The 20,126-nt window shown below is 38.0% G+C and overlaps 1 protein-coding gene across 1 annotated transcript in view; it reads left to right on the top strand.

Annotated features, from left to right (window-relative positions):
* The window catches only part of LOC140141264 (CD109 antigen-like), a 139,957-nt gene that overhangs the window by 67,153 nt on the left and 52,678 nt on the right, over positions 1–20,126 (top strand). Inside the window, exons 14-21 of the mRNA XM_072163076.1 lie at positions 2,000–2,208; positions 2,628–2,760; positions 3,993–4,160; positions 4,424–4,475; positions 7,859–8,102; positions 10,368–10,381; positions 10,814–10,966; positions 11,682–11,801. Of these exons, the coding sequence (XP_072019177.1) occupies positions 2,000–2,208; positions 2,628–2,760; positions 3,993–4,160; positions 4,424–4,475; positions 7,859–8,102; positions 10,368–10,381; positions 10,814–10,966; positions 11,682–11,801 (1,093 nt within the window). The remainder of the gene's footprint in view (positions 1–1,999; positions 2,209–2,627; positions 2,761–3,992; positions 4,161–4,423; positions 4,476–7,858; positions 8,103–10,367; positions 10,382–10,813; positions 10,967–11,681; positions 11,802–20,126) is intronic.

The following is a 20,126-nucleotide window of genomic DNA, read 5'->3' as shown; positions in this document are numbered from 1 at the left end:
AAAATCTTTGTAGAACAAAGTATGTGTGATTTTCCTCTGGATTTTTTCTAACCTATCAATATGGTTCCTTTGGAATGGAGACCAGACACAAGCACAATAAACAATATGAGGCAAAATGAGAGGATTGTAAAGATAGGAGGGGAGCGTGGCCTAGCGGTTAAGGCGTTGGACTGTGAATCCAAAGGTCAAGGGTTCGAATCCCAGGTCCGCCTGAGCTTGGCTGGGTATTTGTGTCCTTGAGCAAGGCACTTCACTCTACTTAGTGCTTCGGAGGGCACTTTAAGCTGTCGGTCCCGTGTACCTGCATATTTTCTCACATTAAAGTCATAATGTACGATCTTTTTTCAGAATTTACCTTTATTTTTTTCAAAACCGATTTTTTGGCATATTTGTAATACTTACACATGTTCTAACTTAAATTTATGAGCAAGCTGTCAAATTCGTCCTATTTGTAGTAAAACGGGATCGATTTTCTGTTGGTCCGACATAAAGTCATAATTTTTTAGATTATGACTTTATGTCGGCCACGATCGCAAACCGTAGTCTCAGTACAAAACTTAAGTTATTACGCCCCTCCACATGTGGAGGGAGCGTAACCAAACTGGCCGCGTAGGAGACTAACTCTGAAGCCGCACTCGCTGTCCTGATCCAAATAGTGCGAGATGTTTCGAGTGATAGAGGTGAAGATTATGATGTTGTTTCTTTGCAAATTCCCAATGTTTTTCGCGTCCAAATGTATTGGGAACTTTCATAATGATTGTATATTATCATTTTAGAAGAAAAAAAGAAAAATCTAAAAATTTAAAAAGATCGTACATTAAGGCTTTAATGTAGTGTGCACGTTAAAGAACGTACTCTACTTCAAAAATACACTCATCTATCCTAGGTTCCAGGATCGTGCATAGGTAAAAAAAATGTGCACGTAAAGCCTGTGCATTGATACTCAAACTGTTGAGGTAAGCATGTACATGGAAGGAATGAAAGGAAGGAAGATTGAGTTATAGCAACAGAAGTCATTCTTCTGGAAACCTGAGAGCTTAAAAATCTTATTACCAACATTACTAATAGGAGAGTCAAAGGAAAGGTCCTTACTGAAAGTAACTCCAAGCAGCTTGAATTCATCAACTTCTTTAAGTTCATCACTGCCCATAATATAAGAACTACAGAATTTATCTAGCCATGTGCATGGCAGAACACTTTGAGAGATTCAAAGGAACTTTGTTACAAACTGACCACTGGAAAATATTTTCAATGTCCTGCTGAAACACCATAGATAGGATGGACAATTGAATTATCATCAGCAAATTCTTTCAAATTAAACCCAAAAAAATTTCCCACTAGACAGTATATGAAAACTGTATTTTTGTGTGATGTTATTCCTAATACATTTGGGTGTATTCCTAGTACATTTGGGTGTATTCCTAATACATTTGGGTGTATTCCTAGTACATTTGGGTGTATTCCTAATAGATTTTGGGTGTATTGCTAATACATTTGGGTGTATTCCTAATACATTTGGGTGTATTCCTAGTACATTTGGGTGTATTCCTAATAGATTTTGGGTGTATTGCTAATAGATTTTGGGTGTATTCTTAATACATTTGGGTGTATTCCCCTAATACATTTGCGTGTATTCCTAATACATTTGGATGTATTCCTAATACATTTTGGGTGTATTCCTAATACATTTGGGTGTATTCCTAGTACATTTGGGTGTATTCCTAGTACATTTGGGTGTATTCCTAATACATTTGGGTGTATTCCTAATACATTTGGGTGTATTCCTAGTACATTTGGGTGTATTCCTAATAGATTTTGGGTGTATTGCTAATAGATTTTGGGTGTATTCTTAATACATTTGGGTGTATTCCCCCCTAATACATTTGTGTGTATTCCTAATACATTTGGATGTATTCCTAATACATTTTGGGTGTATTCCTAATACATTTTGGGTGTATTCCTAATACATTTTGGGTGTATTCCTGTCTTTTTTTTCCAGATCGTATCACGTGGTGACATAGTGCACACAGAGAGCATCACAGCCGGTACTACAGACACGTTACTTGAATTTGTTGTGACCGCTGAAATGGCGCCCTCACCCAGGCTAGTTGTGTTTTACATACGAGAAGCAGATGGTGAATTGATCTTGGCCAGTATCAATTTCAAAGTATCTGGTGTGTTTGAAAACGATGTAAGTGTTGAAATTTTGTGTGTATTCCTAATACTTTTGGGTGTATTCCTAGTACATTTGGGTATATTCCTAATACATTTGGGTGTACTCCTAATACATTTGGGTGTATTCCTGATACACCTGGGTGTATTGCTAAAACATTTGGATATATTGCTGATGCATATGAATGTATTCCTAAGACATTTGGGTTTTTATAATACATATGGGTGTATTCGTAATACATGTGGATGTATTCCTAATACATTTGGGTATATTGCTAATACAATAGAGTGTATTGCTAATACACTAGGGTGTATTGCTAATACACTTAGGTGTATTCCTCATACACTTGGGTGCATTTCTAATATATTTGGGCGTATTCCTTATACATTTGGGTGTATTCCTAATACATTTGGGTGTATTCTCTGCTTTCGTTTCCGGTAACCATCTCGGCCAGCATGGACAAAGTCGAGCCAGGACATGATGTCAGCTTGGATATCACTGCAGCAGCCAATTCATTCATCGGCATACTAGCTATAGATCAGAGTGTTAGGCTATTGAAAACTGGCAACGACATCACACAAGATCAGGTGTGTATGTAGGGGTTTGTGTAGGGGTGTGTGTGGGGGGGTGTGGCAGGCAGGACATGATGTCAACTTGGATATCACTGCAGCAGCCAATTCATTCATCGGCATACTAGCTATAGATCAGAGTGTTCGGCTACTGAAAACTGGCAACGACATCACACAAGATCAGGTGTGTATGTAGGGGTTTGTGTAGGGGGGGTGTGGGGGGGGGGTGGCAGGCAGGACATGATGTCAACTTGGATATCACTGCAGCAGCCAATTCATTCATCGGCATACTAGCTATAGATCAGAGTGTGAGGCTACTGAAAACTGGCAACGATATCACACAAGATCAGGTGTGTATGTAGGGGGGTGTGTGGGGTGTATGTGTGGGGGTGTGGCAAGCAGGACATGATGTCAATTTGGAAATCACTGCAGCTGCCAATTCATTCATTGGTATACTAGCTATAGATCAGAGTGTGAGGCTATTGAAAACGGGTAATGATATCACACATGATCAGGTGTGTATGTGGGGGTGTGTGGAGGGGAGGTGTGGGTGTGGCAGCCAGGACATGACATCCACTAATACATTTGGGCGTACTAATAGTATTCCTAATGACATTTACCCTTGATGCAAATGATCTTTGAGAGGCTGGACACCTTCTCAAGGTACCTACATGTATATGTGATGTGATCAAGCAAAATCAGTCGGAACTCGGAAATATTGATTTTGAGATATAGCCAAACAAAGGAAACATTTCCTTTTGTTTTGGAAACTCTTTAATTGCTCATATCTTTGGAACTGGTTGTTCAATTTCAATGGGGTTTTCTGTAAAATACAGCTTTGTAAATGCTTTTTAATATCCTATAAGAAACTGAAAATTAAATATTTCCTAGTTCCGACTGATTATGCTTGATCGTATCACATATGTGTTTGTAATTTAACCCCTAATTCCTATTACATTTGGGCGTATTCCTATTACATTTAGGCATATTCCTAATACATTTGGGCGTATTCCTAATACATTTGGGTGTATTCCTATTACATTTAGGCTTATTCCTCATACATTGGGTGTATTCTTCAACCACTACACCAGCCCATCCTCCCAATAGGTAAAGCTGTACCACACATTATTTATGTGCCTCAGACATGACCAATCAGCCTCTCTTACAGAGCCTGTGATTGGTCAATTCTGCAATATAATGATCTGAATAACCAATCAGTAGAGCTTTTTAATCATTCATTTATCCTACAGGTTATTCAAGCTGTGGAAGAGTTTGACACAACATCTGGTGACAATAACGAAGGACCTTTCTTTAGAGGAAGACGTCGCCGCGAGGCGCCCTCAAGAAGCAAGCGTAGCATTTGGTGTCCGTGGTGTTGGAACCCTATTGGCGGGACTACAGTCAGAGAGGTTATAGATGTAAGTTTACCATTTGGGTGTAATCCTGATACATTTGGGTGTATTCCTAATACATTTGGGTGTATTCCTAATACATTTGGGTGTATTCCTAATACATTTGTGTGTATTCCTAATACATTTGGGTGTATTCCTAATACATTTGGGTGTATTCCTAATACATTTGGGTGTATTCCTAATACATTTGGGTGTATTCCTAATACATTAGGGTGTATTCCTAATACATTTGGGTGTATTCCTAATACATTTGGGTGTTTTGCTTTCAGAATGCCGGTATGTTGGTGTTCACCAATGGTCTCATTCATGGAAATGATAACAGTAAGTACAATTTCAAGCACTGCATACGCCATTGTTTTTGTATCAGACTTTTAATTTGGGTGTATTCCTAATACATTTGGGTGTATTTCTAATACATTTGGATGTATCAAATACATCTGGGTGCATTCCTTATACATTTGAGTGTATTCCTAATACATTTGGGTGTATTATCACTGCAATGTTATCTGTAAATGCAAATCAAACACAATATATAGTCTGAATGCAAAAGCAGTGACTTATGCAGGTTAGCTTTGGATGTATTCTTAATACATTTGAGTTTATCCAGGACTATCATTTGTGTGTTTTCCTAATACATTTGGGTGTATTCCAAATACATTTGCATGTATTCCTAATACATTTGGGTGTATTCCTGATACATTTGTGTGTATTATGAATGCATTCAGGTGTAGTTTTGTGTTTATGGAATGTAGGGATGACTTCAACAATGCAAACACAGAACAAATACCGTAAAACCCCGTCTACAAGCATATATAGTGTTTTTTATGAAAGCTAAATTAATTTGAAGCAAGGGTTAATATACCAATACAAAAGATTGGTCTTAAAGTAATACTTGTTTGTTCCGTAATTTATTTGATCAAACTCCATAATGGCGCCTGATTTAATGTAGCTTTAATCAGAAGCACTCTATATGCTTGTAGACGGGGTTTTACGGTATGTGCCGAGCAGTTGAAACCATGTTCTGTGAGGATGCCTGTCAACAGTGAAGGTTTGAATCCAAGTAGAAATTATATATGTGTATATAATATGTAGGAAGGTACCAAGTAGAATTTCAGTGACATGCTGCAAACTGAGGCCATAGGCCTTGAAATATATTGCTGTGTCGGATATAATCCTTGAGTACGTCAAAAGTTCATAGTCAGCAAAAACATCTGCATCCAGTATTCCAGTAATGCCGAGGTCTTCATCAGTACTCGGGGCCTAGTTCTATGAAGAAGAAATATTCAGAGATTTGTTTTTGACAAGAAAACAAACATTTGTAATACATTTGGGTGTTTTCCTAACTATATTTGGGTGTTTTTCTTTGACTTCTGGGTGTATTCCTGATACATATGTGTATGTGTGTGATAAGATTATGTGATGCAATAAATGAAACATTGTCACGTTGATAGGGCAAAACGTTTATACATTTGGGTGTACTTCTAATACATTTGGGTGTATTTCTAATACATTTGGTTGTATTTCTAATACATTTGGTTGTATTCCTGAGACATTTGGGTGTATTCCTGATATGGTTGAGTGTATTAAATATGCATTTGGGTGTATTTCTAATACATTTGGGTGTATTTCTAATACATTTGGGTGTATTTCTAATACATTTGGGTGTATTCCTAATACGTTTGGGTGTATTATATACATTTGGGTGTATTTCTAATACATTTAGGTGTATTTCTAATACAATTAGGTGTATTTCTAATACATTTTTCGTGTATTTCTAATACATTTGGGTGTATTCCTAATACGTTTGGGTGTGTTAAATACATTTGGGTATTTTTCTAATACATTTGGGTGTATTTCTAATACATCTGGTGTATTTCTAATACATTTGGGTGTATTCCTAATATATTTTGGTGTATTCCTATACATTTGGGTGTATTCCTAATACATATGGGTGTATTATTAGACATCTCTCATCAACCTGTTGGCTCATCTGGCACTGTCGGACGTGTGCATTTATCTGCTTCCTTGGATAACGCACATGCGGAGGAGACACGTGCGGAGGGGACTACTGAAAGAAACGTCCCAGCAGAATCACCAACAACTTCAGAAAAGACTCGTTTAAGAATGCGATTCCCTGAAACATGGTTATGGATTGAAAATTTTACCAAGTAAGCTTGAGGGCGCTCTGTTTTACTGAGAATTGTTGTTAAAATGCAAGAATGTCACAAGTTCCCATTGTTTTTCGTTGTCACAACATTCTCATTTAGAATGTGTATATTTGGGTGTATTCCTAATACATTTGGGTGTATTCTTAATACATTTGGGTGTATTGCAAATGCATTTGGATGTATTCCTAATGCATTTGGGATGTGCCCAATGTACAATGGAATTTTCATATCATAGCACTACTGCACTCATTGGTGCATACCATTATTTTGGAGTTTGTATTTATTTAAAGTTGTTGCAAGTTTTGGAGTTGCTTGCTGTCATTCCTGATTCATGTTGATGTGTTTTAGGTATTTTGGGTGGGATGTGTGGGGTGCATTGGTTTTTGCCTTCAATCGGGGATATATTCCAATTTTTAAACCTGTAATTGGGGATATACCGCCAACCGGGGATATCCCCGATTTTTAAAAGGACTCTATACAGGGTAACAGGGGCTATAGAGCGTGTTAAGACACTCTACAGGGCAATAGGGGGCGATGTCTCCATTTGCCCTGTAGAAAATCAGGAATGTTTGACAATTTCCTAGTCAACTGGGGAAGATCAGGCTCTATATTATGTGCCAACTGGGTGTCCCCATTTTCATGGTTACGCAACCTGTGTAAAATGTGTGTATCCCTGATTGAAGGGAAAACCAGTGGGGTGGGGGTGTGTGTATGTCGAGGATGCCAGATAAACACACACCTGATTTTCTCAACATGTTGGGGGGGGGGTCTTCATAAATTTCTGTTCCCCCTTTCCCATGTGCTATATCCAGTGTTTGGGTGCATTCCAAACACATTTGGGTGTTGTTGTTTTTTTACATTTGGGTGTATTCCTGATACATTTTAGTGTACAAGTTATACATTTGGGTGTGTTGGTAATTCATTTGGCATGTTTGGGCGTATTCCTAAATATGTTTTAGTGTATGCCTAATGCACACACCTTCTATGGAAGATATGACCTTACCCCCCTATGCACTACCTGCCGATATATTATTGCGTCCAATTGATAATGAAATCTTCTTTTTGACCAATAGGCAGGTAGTTCTCATAGGGTTAATCTCCCACACAAGGGGCGTATATTAATGGAGTCACCTATTCAGGTAACCCTTTTTGAAATTCACACTCCCTCTGTCAGAGATTAAGGGGGCTAGAATTTTCTTCGGAAGGGGGCGAGGGGTCCCAAATATACGGGGCGGTCATTTTGGAAAGAGGGAGTCACAAGATGGCCACAGATAGTGTGTTTATTTTATTCAAAAAGGCCGATTTCAATACAATTTTAGCCTGTTTAGGAGGTTAGGTGTATCGGTGGTGGGGGTCATAAAATTTTTGTTGCCAAAATGAGGGGTTTGCAATTTTATTGACACCGACTTTTTGTAAATTGGGGAACCCCCCTTTCGAAGAAAATGATAGCCCCTAAGGTCATGTCTTCGGGGATGGGGGTGTATGGATTTCAACTGAATAACCCATTGTAATTGACAACATTAAAACACTATGTAGCAGGGGACGGTAGCTATTGGAACTACTTTGGAGGGGTAGCAGGAGGAGGGGTGGCAGGAGGGCGCCCTCCTATTGCGTATGGACGATTCCCCGAAGTAGCTGGAGGAGGAGAAGATGAAGATGGTGACTACGACGAAAATAATCTTGATGCAGATGATTCCACGACAGATACTGTGGCAGAAAAAAAGAGCCGGATTAGAACAGAATTTCCTGAGACTTGGTTGTGGACAGAGGAGGTCACGGAGTAAGGACTTGTATAGAGGGCGCCATTTTTGTTGTCATGCCACATGCTGCATTTTTGTATGTTCGGTGCTGTGATCGTCTGCTCACTTGATTAGGTGTGAGAGCACAAACATTTGGGTGTATTCCTAATACATTTGGGTGTACTCCTAATAGATTTGGGTGTACTCCTGATAGATTTGGGTGTACTCCTAATACATTTGGGTGTATTCCTATAATACATTTGGGTCTATTCCTAATACATTTGGGTGTATTCCTGATACAATTGGTTGTATACCTAATACATTTGGGTGTATTCCTATAATACATTTGGGTCTATTCCTAATACATTTGGATGTATTCCTGATACATTTGGTTGTATTCCTAATACATTTGGGTGTATTCCTAATACTTTTGGGTGTATTCCTGATACATTTAGGTGTATTTCCAACACATTTGGGTGTGTTTCTGAGACAAGAATCAGGTTGGTTTGTGCTCTCAATCCATATCTTTGTTATGGGGCTTTGTTCTTGACATTTGTGACCCAACACCAGTACATTTTGCACATTAATTGCAGCAAATACCATTTTGATTTCTGAATACAAATGTCAAATTAAGAAGTAAAAAAGGTACAATCTCTAATTATGCACTTAGAAGATTAACTTGGAAGTAGAAAATCTAATTTAATCAAAGCTATGGATTTGTAAGGTTTTAAGCCTTAGATTTCTTAATGAATCTTTGAGATTTTTAAAATGTGTCTTGATAACTTATCTTTAATTTTTTTTTGTGGATGGATTCCTAATACATTTGGGTGTATTCTGAATACATTTGGGTGTATTCCTAATACATTTAGATGTATTCCTAATATGAAGTTGGTGTCTATTAAAGGAGGATTTTGTGATCCTAGCATCCTCTTTTTATGACATTTTTCAGTAGATATCCATGAAAAAAGCTTATTCCCAAAATTTTAGTTGATTCAGATTTTGCGTTTGCGAGTTATGCATGATTATTTGTATTACACTGCTCCTTAGGCCACGGTTGTAATTTCGTTCTGGTACATGTATACCAGAACGAAATTCAAAATTGTGGACATTTTTGCTAAACGAATTAATCTGCAAGAAATTGTTGGTACATAAACATTATGTAGCCAGAGGTTTCCATTGGTATAACTTTTTTTGAGAAAAGTGGGGGGGGGGATGAGGTTGTAGATCACGAAATGCCCTTTTAATTTACCCGGATTACAATAATATCTCAATGTGCCTCATTTACTCAAAAGTTGGGTCACATTTTGTCATTGTGGCACATACGTATGGCAGTGGTAAATTACTGCAACAAAATCACTGGCGTTTGTCGCAAGGGTCGCTATATGTTGAAAAATATGTTCCTAATAAGAAGCTGTATGTGATATATATTTAACTGACATAGTATTGTTGATAAGATTTTTGTAAAATGTATTGTATTGTATAATATTTTGTCATGGTTTTGTTTTTCCATATTTTTGGTTTGTTACCAATCATTGTGTGGATATCCTTTTAATAGGGCATGTTGATAAGGTCATATATTATTAAAAGCTTATATTACGTTTCAGGGTGCTTGCAGAATTGTTTTGGCAGGAAAATGTTCGACATTATTCTTATCAAAATTGATGATTAATAAAATAAAGTCAACTGGACTTGCTATTACTGACTGGCCACGTTTCACATCCTATCCTGGATGCTTCCTCAAGCCGTCTGATTTCTCGGCGGTAAGTCCAGTTGACTAGATTTTAATTATCAATTTTGATATTTTATATACCTGGATGACTGATAATATACACATATAGACATTATTCTTGATTTTTCTTGGTATATTCCAAATGATATATGGGTGGAATACATTGAGGTGTATTCCTAATACATTTATATTCTTAATACATTTGGATGTATACTTAATTTATTTATTTTGTTTATTTATTTATTTATTATACTCTATACACTGGTGATTGCACAATATCATGAGAACAGTTATATATATAATAGCAAATTTCATTCAGAAAAGATGACAATAATATACATATCATAAATAGGTATAAAAACAAATTGATCCCAATGCAGAGAATAGGATGTACAGGTGCGTATCACCTCTAAGACCATCCCACTTTGAGACCAAAAAATAAGCTGCCCTTGCCTCCCCCCCCCCCCCAGTAGACCTGCATATAATGCAGTTACATGAAAAGAACCACATTTGGGTGTATTCCCAATTCATTAGGGTTTATTCCTAATATATTTGGGTGTATTCCCAATACATGTAGGTGTGTTCCCAATCGTATGTATTAAGGTCACATATGATATGCTTTTGTTATGTTTCAGGGTGCTTGCAGAATTGTTTTGGCAGAAAAATGTTCAACTTTATTCTTAATTCATCTTGGTGTATTCCAAATAACATATATGGATGGGATACATTGAGGTGTATTCCTAATACCTTTGGGTGTATTCTTAATACATTTGGTGTATTCCTAATGCATTTGGGTTTATCCCCAATACATTAGTGTGTATTCCTGATACATTTGGGTGTATTCCCTATACAGTTTGTTCCCAATATATTTGGGTGTATTCCTTATATATTTGGGTGTATTCCAAATACATTTGGGTATATCCCCAATACATGTAATGTGTATTCCTGATACATTAGGGTGTATTCCCAATACATTTGGGCATATTTTCAGTACATTTGGGTGTATTCCCAATACATTTATAGGCAATTACTATGGAGATGCATTTTTCGGACCTCGGCCTGCTGGTGGGGCAGAGCCAGAGGCAGAGAGAGGACTAGAAGAGAAAGGAGCCGTAAATAAAGGGACAGACGAATCGGATGATGAAGACGCCGTGGATCAGACGCAGGAAAAGTCGCGTATAAGAACAGAATTCCCGGAAACGTGGTTATGGACAGAACGCTATACAGAGTAATGACTGAATTAATCACTACAGAGAATTGGGCTATTCCATTTGAAATTCATACACCTTATGAAAGACATGAGCTGAATCTCCCACACAGGGAGTGTGAATTTCAAATGGAGTCACCCATTCAGGTAGTCCCATTTGAAATTCACACTCCCTCTGTGGGAGATTAGTCTTCCATAGGGGGTGTATGGATCTCAAGTGGAATAGCCTAATTCCAGAAAAGTACAGCACTAGTTATGTAGATAAGATTTCTTCACATATTGAGGGTGATGTAGCATGGCTGCCAAATTTCCAATACATTTGGGTGTATTACTAATACATTTGGGTGTATTCCTAATACATTTGGGTGTATTCTTAATACATTTGGGTGTATTCTTAATACATTTGGGTGTATTCCTAATACATTTGGGTGTATTCCTAATACATTTGGGTGTATTCCTAATACATTTGGGTGTATTTTTAATACATTTGGGTGTATCCTTAATACATTTGGATGTATTCCTAATACATTTGGGTGTATTCCTAATACATTTGGTGTATTCCTAATACATTTGGTGTATTCCCAATACATCATTGTGTATTCCTGATACATTTGGGTGTATCCCTTATACATTTGGGTATATCCCTAATACATTTGGGTGTATTCCTAATATATAAACATATAGGTAATTACTACGAGTTTGGAGGAGGTCTACCCCTCCTCCCCGGTGTAGCAGTACCGGATAGAGGTGGAGAAGAACTAGGAGCGGGAAACGAAAACACAGATTTTCAGGATGAATCGGATGGTGAAGATGGCGCGGATCAGACACAGGAAAAGACACAAAAAAAAACAGAATTTCCAGAAACTTGGTTATGGACAGAACGCTATACAGAGTAATGATGGGAAATTTTTTACTCCCAAGGGGCTATTCCAGTTGAAATCCATACACCCTATGGAAGACATGACCTTAATCTCCCACACAGGGGATGTAGATATCAAATGGAGTTACCCATTCAGATACACCCATTTGAAATTCACATGACCTTAATCTCTCACACAGGGGGGTGTAGATTTTAAATGGAGTTACCCATTCAGATACACCCATTTAAAATTCACACCCCCTGTGTGGGAGATTAAGGTCATGTCTTCCATTGGGTGTATGGATTACAACTGGAATAGCCCAATTCCAGAAAAAATACAGCGCTAATTTTCTAGGCAAGATATGTCTTCACATATTGAGGGTGTTATCATCAGGGAATAAAAGGAATTGGGAAGTGACTCTATCTACCATACCGTGTGCAAGTCTGGTCTGCGTTTCACAGTCAGAGCCTTGATATCATCAGGCACATCAGCCAAATTTGTTCAATGTTAATGGAATCATCCACCGATGCTGCATTGATACAATAAACTATCAGCGCTGCTATGTCTCAAATCCCTGATTGAAATGTCAAGGGTGACTTGGATATAATTGGGTGTATTCCTAATACATTTGGGCATATTCCTAATATATTTGGGTGTATTCCTGATACATTTGGTTGTATTCCTAATATATTTGGATGTATCCTGAAGGGGGTACTACACCCCTGGCCGAATTTATGCCTATTTTTGCATTTTTCTCAAAAATTATAGCACATTGGTGACAAGTAAGATATGTATATTATAGGGGCAAGGACTACAACTACTGTACTGAAAATTCAGCAACTCAAGGCAAGTAGTTATTGATTTATTGATCAAATATTGGTTTTCCCTCATTATTGACTGTAACCCCACAATTGTTGTCTGCGCTGAAATAAAATTTACAGTGCAGTAGTTGTAGTCCTTGCCCCTATAATATACATATTATCTATGCCCGTGGAACGGTGGCATAGATATTGTATTTGTTGTGTTTAGTCTTCGGCTTCTCCTCCTTCTCCTCCTTCTTAAGACCACTTCTTTGCACTCCTCTAGCTCAAAAACCAAAGAAGCCTCGGGCCCATATACTTGGTACAATGATGGCCCATGACCCCTAGATACATCCTAGGGTATCCCCGACCCCAGAGGTCAAAGGTCATGGGCTACAGGGGGCAATATGTGTGTACCATCCGTCCAGAAATTATGTAACATAAAATGCATTAACATAAATTTATGTTGAAGTGAAGTCGCCGTAGCATTGTAACATAATTTAAAAATAAAAATAATATACACACCGCCAGCGTATAAATTGCACAGATTGCGATATTGTCTAGAATCACTGATGAGTTATTGCAGTACTGAATGACGACACATGTGAGTTGGTAATTTCTAATTCTAGGGCCAAGGGATCGGTAGGAAATGCTTCAAGGGTGGTGTGTAGAGATATGCCATCGGTGAAATATGAGGCCGTGAGACGAAAAATTTGCGTGGGGATAGGCTTACGTCCATGAAGCGTGCCTCTCGTCGCACTTTGCCAGGGGTGGTCTTGAGTCGTCGGCGCCAACTGAAGGCAATTAGTGGACACTTATTACACTGTGATTGAAAACTATGTTCCATAATATGAAGGCCCAATTGAAGCACTTTGTAGTCCATTTCTCATAGTAGCGTAGGCTACCTTGACTTTTTGACGAGGGGGGGGGGGGGAGTGAGAGGCAAAGAAAATTGCCTCATAGGCGCGGGTTTATTTCGCGTGAAGCGCCGCATAGAAATTTGCAATTTACACTATTTTTTACCCAAGCTGTTTATCGTGGCCTATTTAAACAAAACATGACTAAAGAATTCCCTTTCTGTTGGGATCATAGGCCTACTGATAATATTTTTCTTCTTTGTTGTGTGTAGGCCTATCTGCGTCTTGTTCACTTCCATCAATCTTTATACTCAGGCTAGGCCTATCCCGGATAGTAGGCCTAGGCCTATCACAGTCTGAAAGTTGGACGTCCTCCTCCGCGCGATCGGTCCTCAGCAATAATTACAATATTTATGCAGATGCTACTGTTTTTACACAAATAATCTTTGATTGAAACCCCAATAGGCCTAGGTAGGCCTACCCTAAAATTTATATCGTAGTAAGTGATGCACAAAATTAAAATCTTTTAATTTTGTGTAATATTGTAAGAATATAAAAAACCCAGACCTACTATCCGGGATAGGCCTAGCCTGAGTATGTGTTTTAGAGAGAGAGTGATGGTCTGATGGGGTATAAGAGAGAATGAAGGCTTGGTAAGGTATTAGAGAGAGTGTGGGCCATTCCGGTGGTGTTTTAGAGCGAGTGAGTGTCTGGTGGAGTATAAGAGAGAGTGAGGGCCTGGTAGGGTATTAGAGAGAGTCTGGGCGAGTCTGGTGGCGTTTTAGAGAGAGTGAGTGTATAGTGAAGTATAAGAGAGAGTGAAGGCTTGGTGGGGTATTAGAGAGAGTATGGGTCAGCCTAGTGGTGGTTTAGAGCGAGTGAGTGTCTGGTGGAGTATAAGAGAGAGTGAGGGTCCGGAGGGTTATTAGAGAAAGTGTGGGCCAGTCTGGTGGTGTTTTCTACACACTGTCAATATGAGAAGAATTCTTGTTTGTAGTATAGCAGTATTCAGGACTGGATATACCACAGGACTACATTGGGCCGAGCTCAAGGTCCACAAGGGCCCAAATTTTGAAGAATAAAAATAAATTTAAAAAGAAAGTGGGAAAATCAGTGAAGTACTGGTATGGAATGAGAAGGATGTGGCGTGGTGTGGTGTAACACATGGAACTGGATAGTATTTTTAGCTTGGCCCAGCAGCCTGAAAATGGTAAATCTGGTCCTGGCAATAAACTGGTGTGTAGAAAGTGGCTAGCTCAGTGTTGATATAATAGAAATATTGGCTCACATTAGATTTGCACAGTATATTGTCTATATCAATGATTCTGTTTTGCAGTTTGGTAAACACTGGGGTATTCCAGTTGAAATCCATACCCTGCCTTTGGAAGACATGACCTTAATCTCCTACGCAGGAAATGTGGATTTTAAATGGGCTACCTGAATGGATGACTCCTTTTCTACACCCCTGTGTTGGAGATTAAGGTCATGTTATCCATTTCAAATGGAATAGCATATTAGGATCATCACCCATACATGTTTACTCTTCTCCAAACCACTAGAACATTTGACCTTAAATCTTGGGATTAAATACTACTGAAAGGAATGTTAAAGCCATATTATAACATTTGCTGAGGAGAACGCCCTCTTATTTTTACACGATTGTAATGTACTAATGCAAAAATCAAGACTTTAGGTGCTGTAGTTTTGTCAAAATCCGAGATTTTGAATAAAACGATGGAACCGGCGTTTTATTATTACGATGGAAATATTAGTCGAACACGTACGCACAGTACGTACACGGCGTGCGGGATACACAGACACACACACCCCGAGGATCGTTCCGTATTACAACGGCGGGAGTAACATGCATGAGCGCTAGTAGTAAATTTCAATTTTCTATGCTTTACCTCACTTGTTCAACTCAAAATTAAAAGGGGACATATCTGACAGTAAAAGCTATAAACATTTTATGGAAAATAAATACTAATCTATTTTTACAGAAATGTTATAATATGGCTTTAACTGGAATAGCCCAATCTGTCATCCCACTGAAGGTATTTTGTACCAGAAAATATTGTCTTATATTATTCTTAATACATTGGTGAATCCTTAATGCATTGGGTGTATTCCTAAGACATTTGGGTGTATTCCTAATACATTTGGGTGTATTCCTAATACATTTGGGTGTATTCCTTATACATTTGGGTGTATTCCTAATACATTTGGGTGTATTCCTAATACATTTGGATGTATTCCTAATATTACATACATGTACATTTTAAATTGGCTACAAATCCCCGGGGGTGCCACTCATATACCATTGCATGTTGTCATCACTGACCAGACACTTTTATTTTTCACCCAAAACACTGACATGCCCAAGGGCTGAAAGGTAACCCTTACCACTGACCTGCTATGAAAAAAAGGATACCCAAATCACTGACCACAGCCATGGTGCAAACAAAGGTACCCATATCACTGACCTTACATGTCCCAATGACCCTTTTCACTGACGAAGGTAGAAAGCAATATTTACCTAGTGAATTTCCAATCCCTTTACATACAATTTCTGTTATAATATGAAATAGCCTGGAATATCATCCTTAACACAAAATTGTGGTCATACACAACAAACAAGCTGAATGGTACACAACCCATGGCACACAATCGGAAGTAGAAACCGGGAGTAGAAAGCAAGAAACATCAGCAAAAGCGATGAAAAACGTGATTGCATTTTCTTAATAAGCGTAGCTATTTACCTTTGATTTCAGTGCTGAATCCCGGGCCGAATCTAAGCTCTGAAATCTGAAATATAAAGCACTTTTTTTCCCCGTTTAACTTTAACTTCTGTTTTGCGCGGGTGACAAACAGCGATGGCAAATGTCACTTCAAGATTTCCAAAAGGCATGGTTCCTGTCATATCTGGTTCAGCAGTCAAACGTATGTCGTAATCCATTCCGATTACACAGTATCTGTACCTTGTACAAAATTCATAGTCTCTACGCCTGTCTCTACGCAGCCGCTTGGCAGCATGCACAAACATCACCAAGTTTTAATCATGGTACAAGACCGGGCACAAGACTAATATATTACACTTACAGACCCGGAAGTAAGAAGTTGTTTACAATCAGGAACGAAAACAGCGGCTGACGTCAAATGCTGGACTTTGATTTTTCATGAACCCAAAACGCCGACATATCTATTGTAAAAAAGGTACCTTTTTTCCAGAAAACACCAAAATTGAGACCCTTTTAGCGTCCCCGCTGGACGTAACCTATGCTTAAAAAGATACCCTTTTACCGCGAAATTTTGGTCGGTGATGACTTCATTGACGGTTCAACTGGCACCCCCGGGTACAAATCAAACAATATCAAACTGTAGGTAGCCAAAGTCTTTGCAGATTATATATACAATGTTAAGGATTTTGTTCTTTTTGTTCCGCGTTTAGTTTAGTCATTTGGTATTTATTCTATTTTACTCTCTATCAGTCAAATAATATGTGTTATAGAGTAAAGAAAGCAAAACCATGTCAAGATATATGCAATATGCTACATTTGGGTGTATTTCTAATACATTTGGGTGTATTCCTAATACATTTGGGTGTATTCCTAATACATCTGGGTGTATTCCTGATACATCTGGGTGTATTCCTTATATTGCTGTAGATAGGTATTTATGGATGGTCTGGGTGTTTATCACTTTCACAAAATGTGTGCAATATATGTGTTATATTTGTGAATGTTGTGATGCACATAAGATGTGCACACCGCTCACACATGTGATGTGCACATAGGATGTACACTTGTATATCATAACTTGTGCCTTTTATGTGCTTTGCATAGGATAATGCACATATCAGTTGTACATGCTGTGTACTAGTTTAAAACATCACATACATATATGTGCTTTGTATTATACCTATGTATATATATTATGTTAATTATTGTTGTAATGCACATAGCATGTGTATTTATGTCACATAACATTGATTGTACTTGTGCCTTAATGTGTGTTACTTTGACTAATGCCCATATAAGGCATGCATGCTTCACATGTTATGTACTGTATAGGCCTAATATGCAGCAAGCATAATCTGGGCCAACTATCCAGTTACCACGGAATAAAGCAAAAGATTCTATCAGGGTCTGTCATGGTAACTGGATAGTTGTCCAACATTCTGCTTTGTGCGTATAATATGTCTTATATTTTGTTAATTATGTTTTGATGCACATTTGATGTAAACTTGTATATCACATCATGTGTACTTGTGTTGCATCACATAACATGTGCCTTATATGGATGTTATATAGACTAATGCCCATATAAGGCATACCTTGAGATTTTTTTACAGGGCCCAAAATAAGGCATGTCTAAGGGCCCATGGCCCTCAAAAATGTGTAAGGGCTCCAAATTTTTTTAAAGAGCAAGGGCCCAAATGGTGCTCAGAAAGTCTGGCTTATTTCAAGGGCTGATTATGCACATTGAATGTGCACTTGAATAAGATCTCCATACAAGTCTACTGTGCTTTATATGAGCAGTTGAGATAGACTGGAACTAAATCTTGGATCTGTCATCCTCATCACATGTCATATCTCAAAGGCTTCAATTGGTGATATTTATTATCACTCATGTATTTCATATTATTATTTTATATTTCAGCCTGCTGTTTTCTTTTATTAATGGACATGAGATTGTAATAGTACCTCAGGAGTAATAATTTTTATATACATTTGGGTGTATTCCTAATACATTTGGATGTATTCCTAATACTTGTGGGGTAGGTGTATTCCTAATACTTGTGGGGTGGGTGTATTCCTAATACTTGTGGGGTGGGTGTATTCCTAATACATTGGGATGTATTCCTAATATAATTGATTTGGGTGTGTTCCTAATACATTTGGGTGTATTCGTAATACATTGGGTGTATTATTAATACATTGGGTGTATTATTAATACATTCAGGTGTATTCCTAATACATTTGGGTGTGTATTTGTTGTTTCTTGTGATTCTCATGATGTGCATTTATGCACAATAGAATTAGCACATATATTATTATTTTATATTTCAGCCTGCTGTTTTCTTTTATTAATGGACATGAGATTGTAATAGTACCTCAAGAGTAATAATTTTTATATACATTTGGGTGTATTCCTAATACATTTGGGTGTATTCCTAATACATTTGGGTGTATTATTAATATATTCAGGTGTATTCCTAATACATTTGGGTGTATTATTAATACATTCAGGTGTATTCCTAATACATTTGGGTGTGTATTTCTTGCACAATAGAATTAGCACTTATTCTTAGCACTTATACTTTTCTATAATAGAAATTCCCAAATGTGCTGCTAAATGGTTATAATTAAAACTATGAAATCTGTTGCAGGGAGACCCTTTAGACCTGAATTTCGACCTATGGCTGGTCCGGGGGTACCCGACGGTGCTTTCGATTCCCCGGTATTTGCGGCAGGTTCACCACGACTAGTACCTCGACCTAACTCACCTCAATCGCCTCAACCACCAAAAAGGAATGATCCTGTGAAACCCGTAAAAACCCGAATTCGAACTCAGTTTCCCGAAACGTGGCTCTGGGTGGATAATAGGACGGAGTAAGAAATGGGCTATTCCAGTTGAAATCCATATACCCCCTATGGAAGACATTACCTTAATCTCACACACAGGGGGTGTAGATATCAAATAGAGCCACCCATTACGGGTCGTCTGCTCTTTGTATGATCTATTCCAGTTGAAATCCACACACCCCCTGTGGAAGACATAAACTTAATCTCCCACACAGGGGGTATATATTTCAAATGGTATCACTCATTTAGGTAACCCCATTCACACTAGTACTCCCTGTGTTGAAGATCAAGGCCATGTTTTCCATAGGAGGTGTATGAATTTCAACACAAATTGCCCAATGTGAAAGATCATCATCAGTCCTATATATTAATATAAAGTAGATTTTATAAAACCAACAGCTCAGAGACATGGCTTCTGCCACTGTGGCATGTAACCTCATCAGTGGGTGGTCTTTTGGGTGTATTCCTAATACACTTGGGTGTATTCCTAATACATTTGGGTGTATTCCTAATACATTTGGGTGTATTCCTAATACATTTGGGTGTATTCCTAATACATTTGGGTGTATTCAGTAATGCGTTGGGTGTATTACTTATGCATTTGGGTATATTCCTAATACATTTGGGTGTATTCCTAATACATTTGGGTGTATTCCTAATACATTTGGGTGTATTCCTAATACATTTGGGTGTATTCCTAATACATTTGAGTGTATTCCTAATACATTTGGGTGTATTCCTAATACATTTGGGTGTATTCTTAATGCATCGGGTGTATTATACATTTGGGTATATTCCTAATACATTTGGGTGTATTCCTAATACATTTGGGTGTATTCCTAATACATTAGGGTGTATTCCTAATACACTTGGGTGTATTCCTAATACATTTGGGTGTATTCCTAATACACTTGGGTGTATTCCTAATACATTTGGGTGTATTCCTAATACATTTGGGTGTATTCCTAATATATTTGGGTGTATTCCAAATACATTTGGGTGTATTCCTAATACATTTGGGTGTATT

Source organism: Amphiura filiformis, chromosome 2 (genome assembly GCF_039555335.1).
Source record: "Amphiura filiformis chromosome 2, Afil_fr2py, whole genome shotgun sequence".
Classification (NCBI taxonomy): domain Eukaryota; kingdom Metazoa; phylum Echinodermata; class Ophiuroidea; order Amphilepidida; family Amphiuridae; genus Amphiura; species Amphiura filiformis.
The sequence above is the reverse complement of the archived record's forward strand: the minus strand, read 5'-3'. Positions and strand labels throughout refer to the sequence as shown.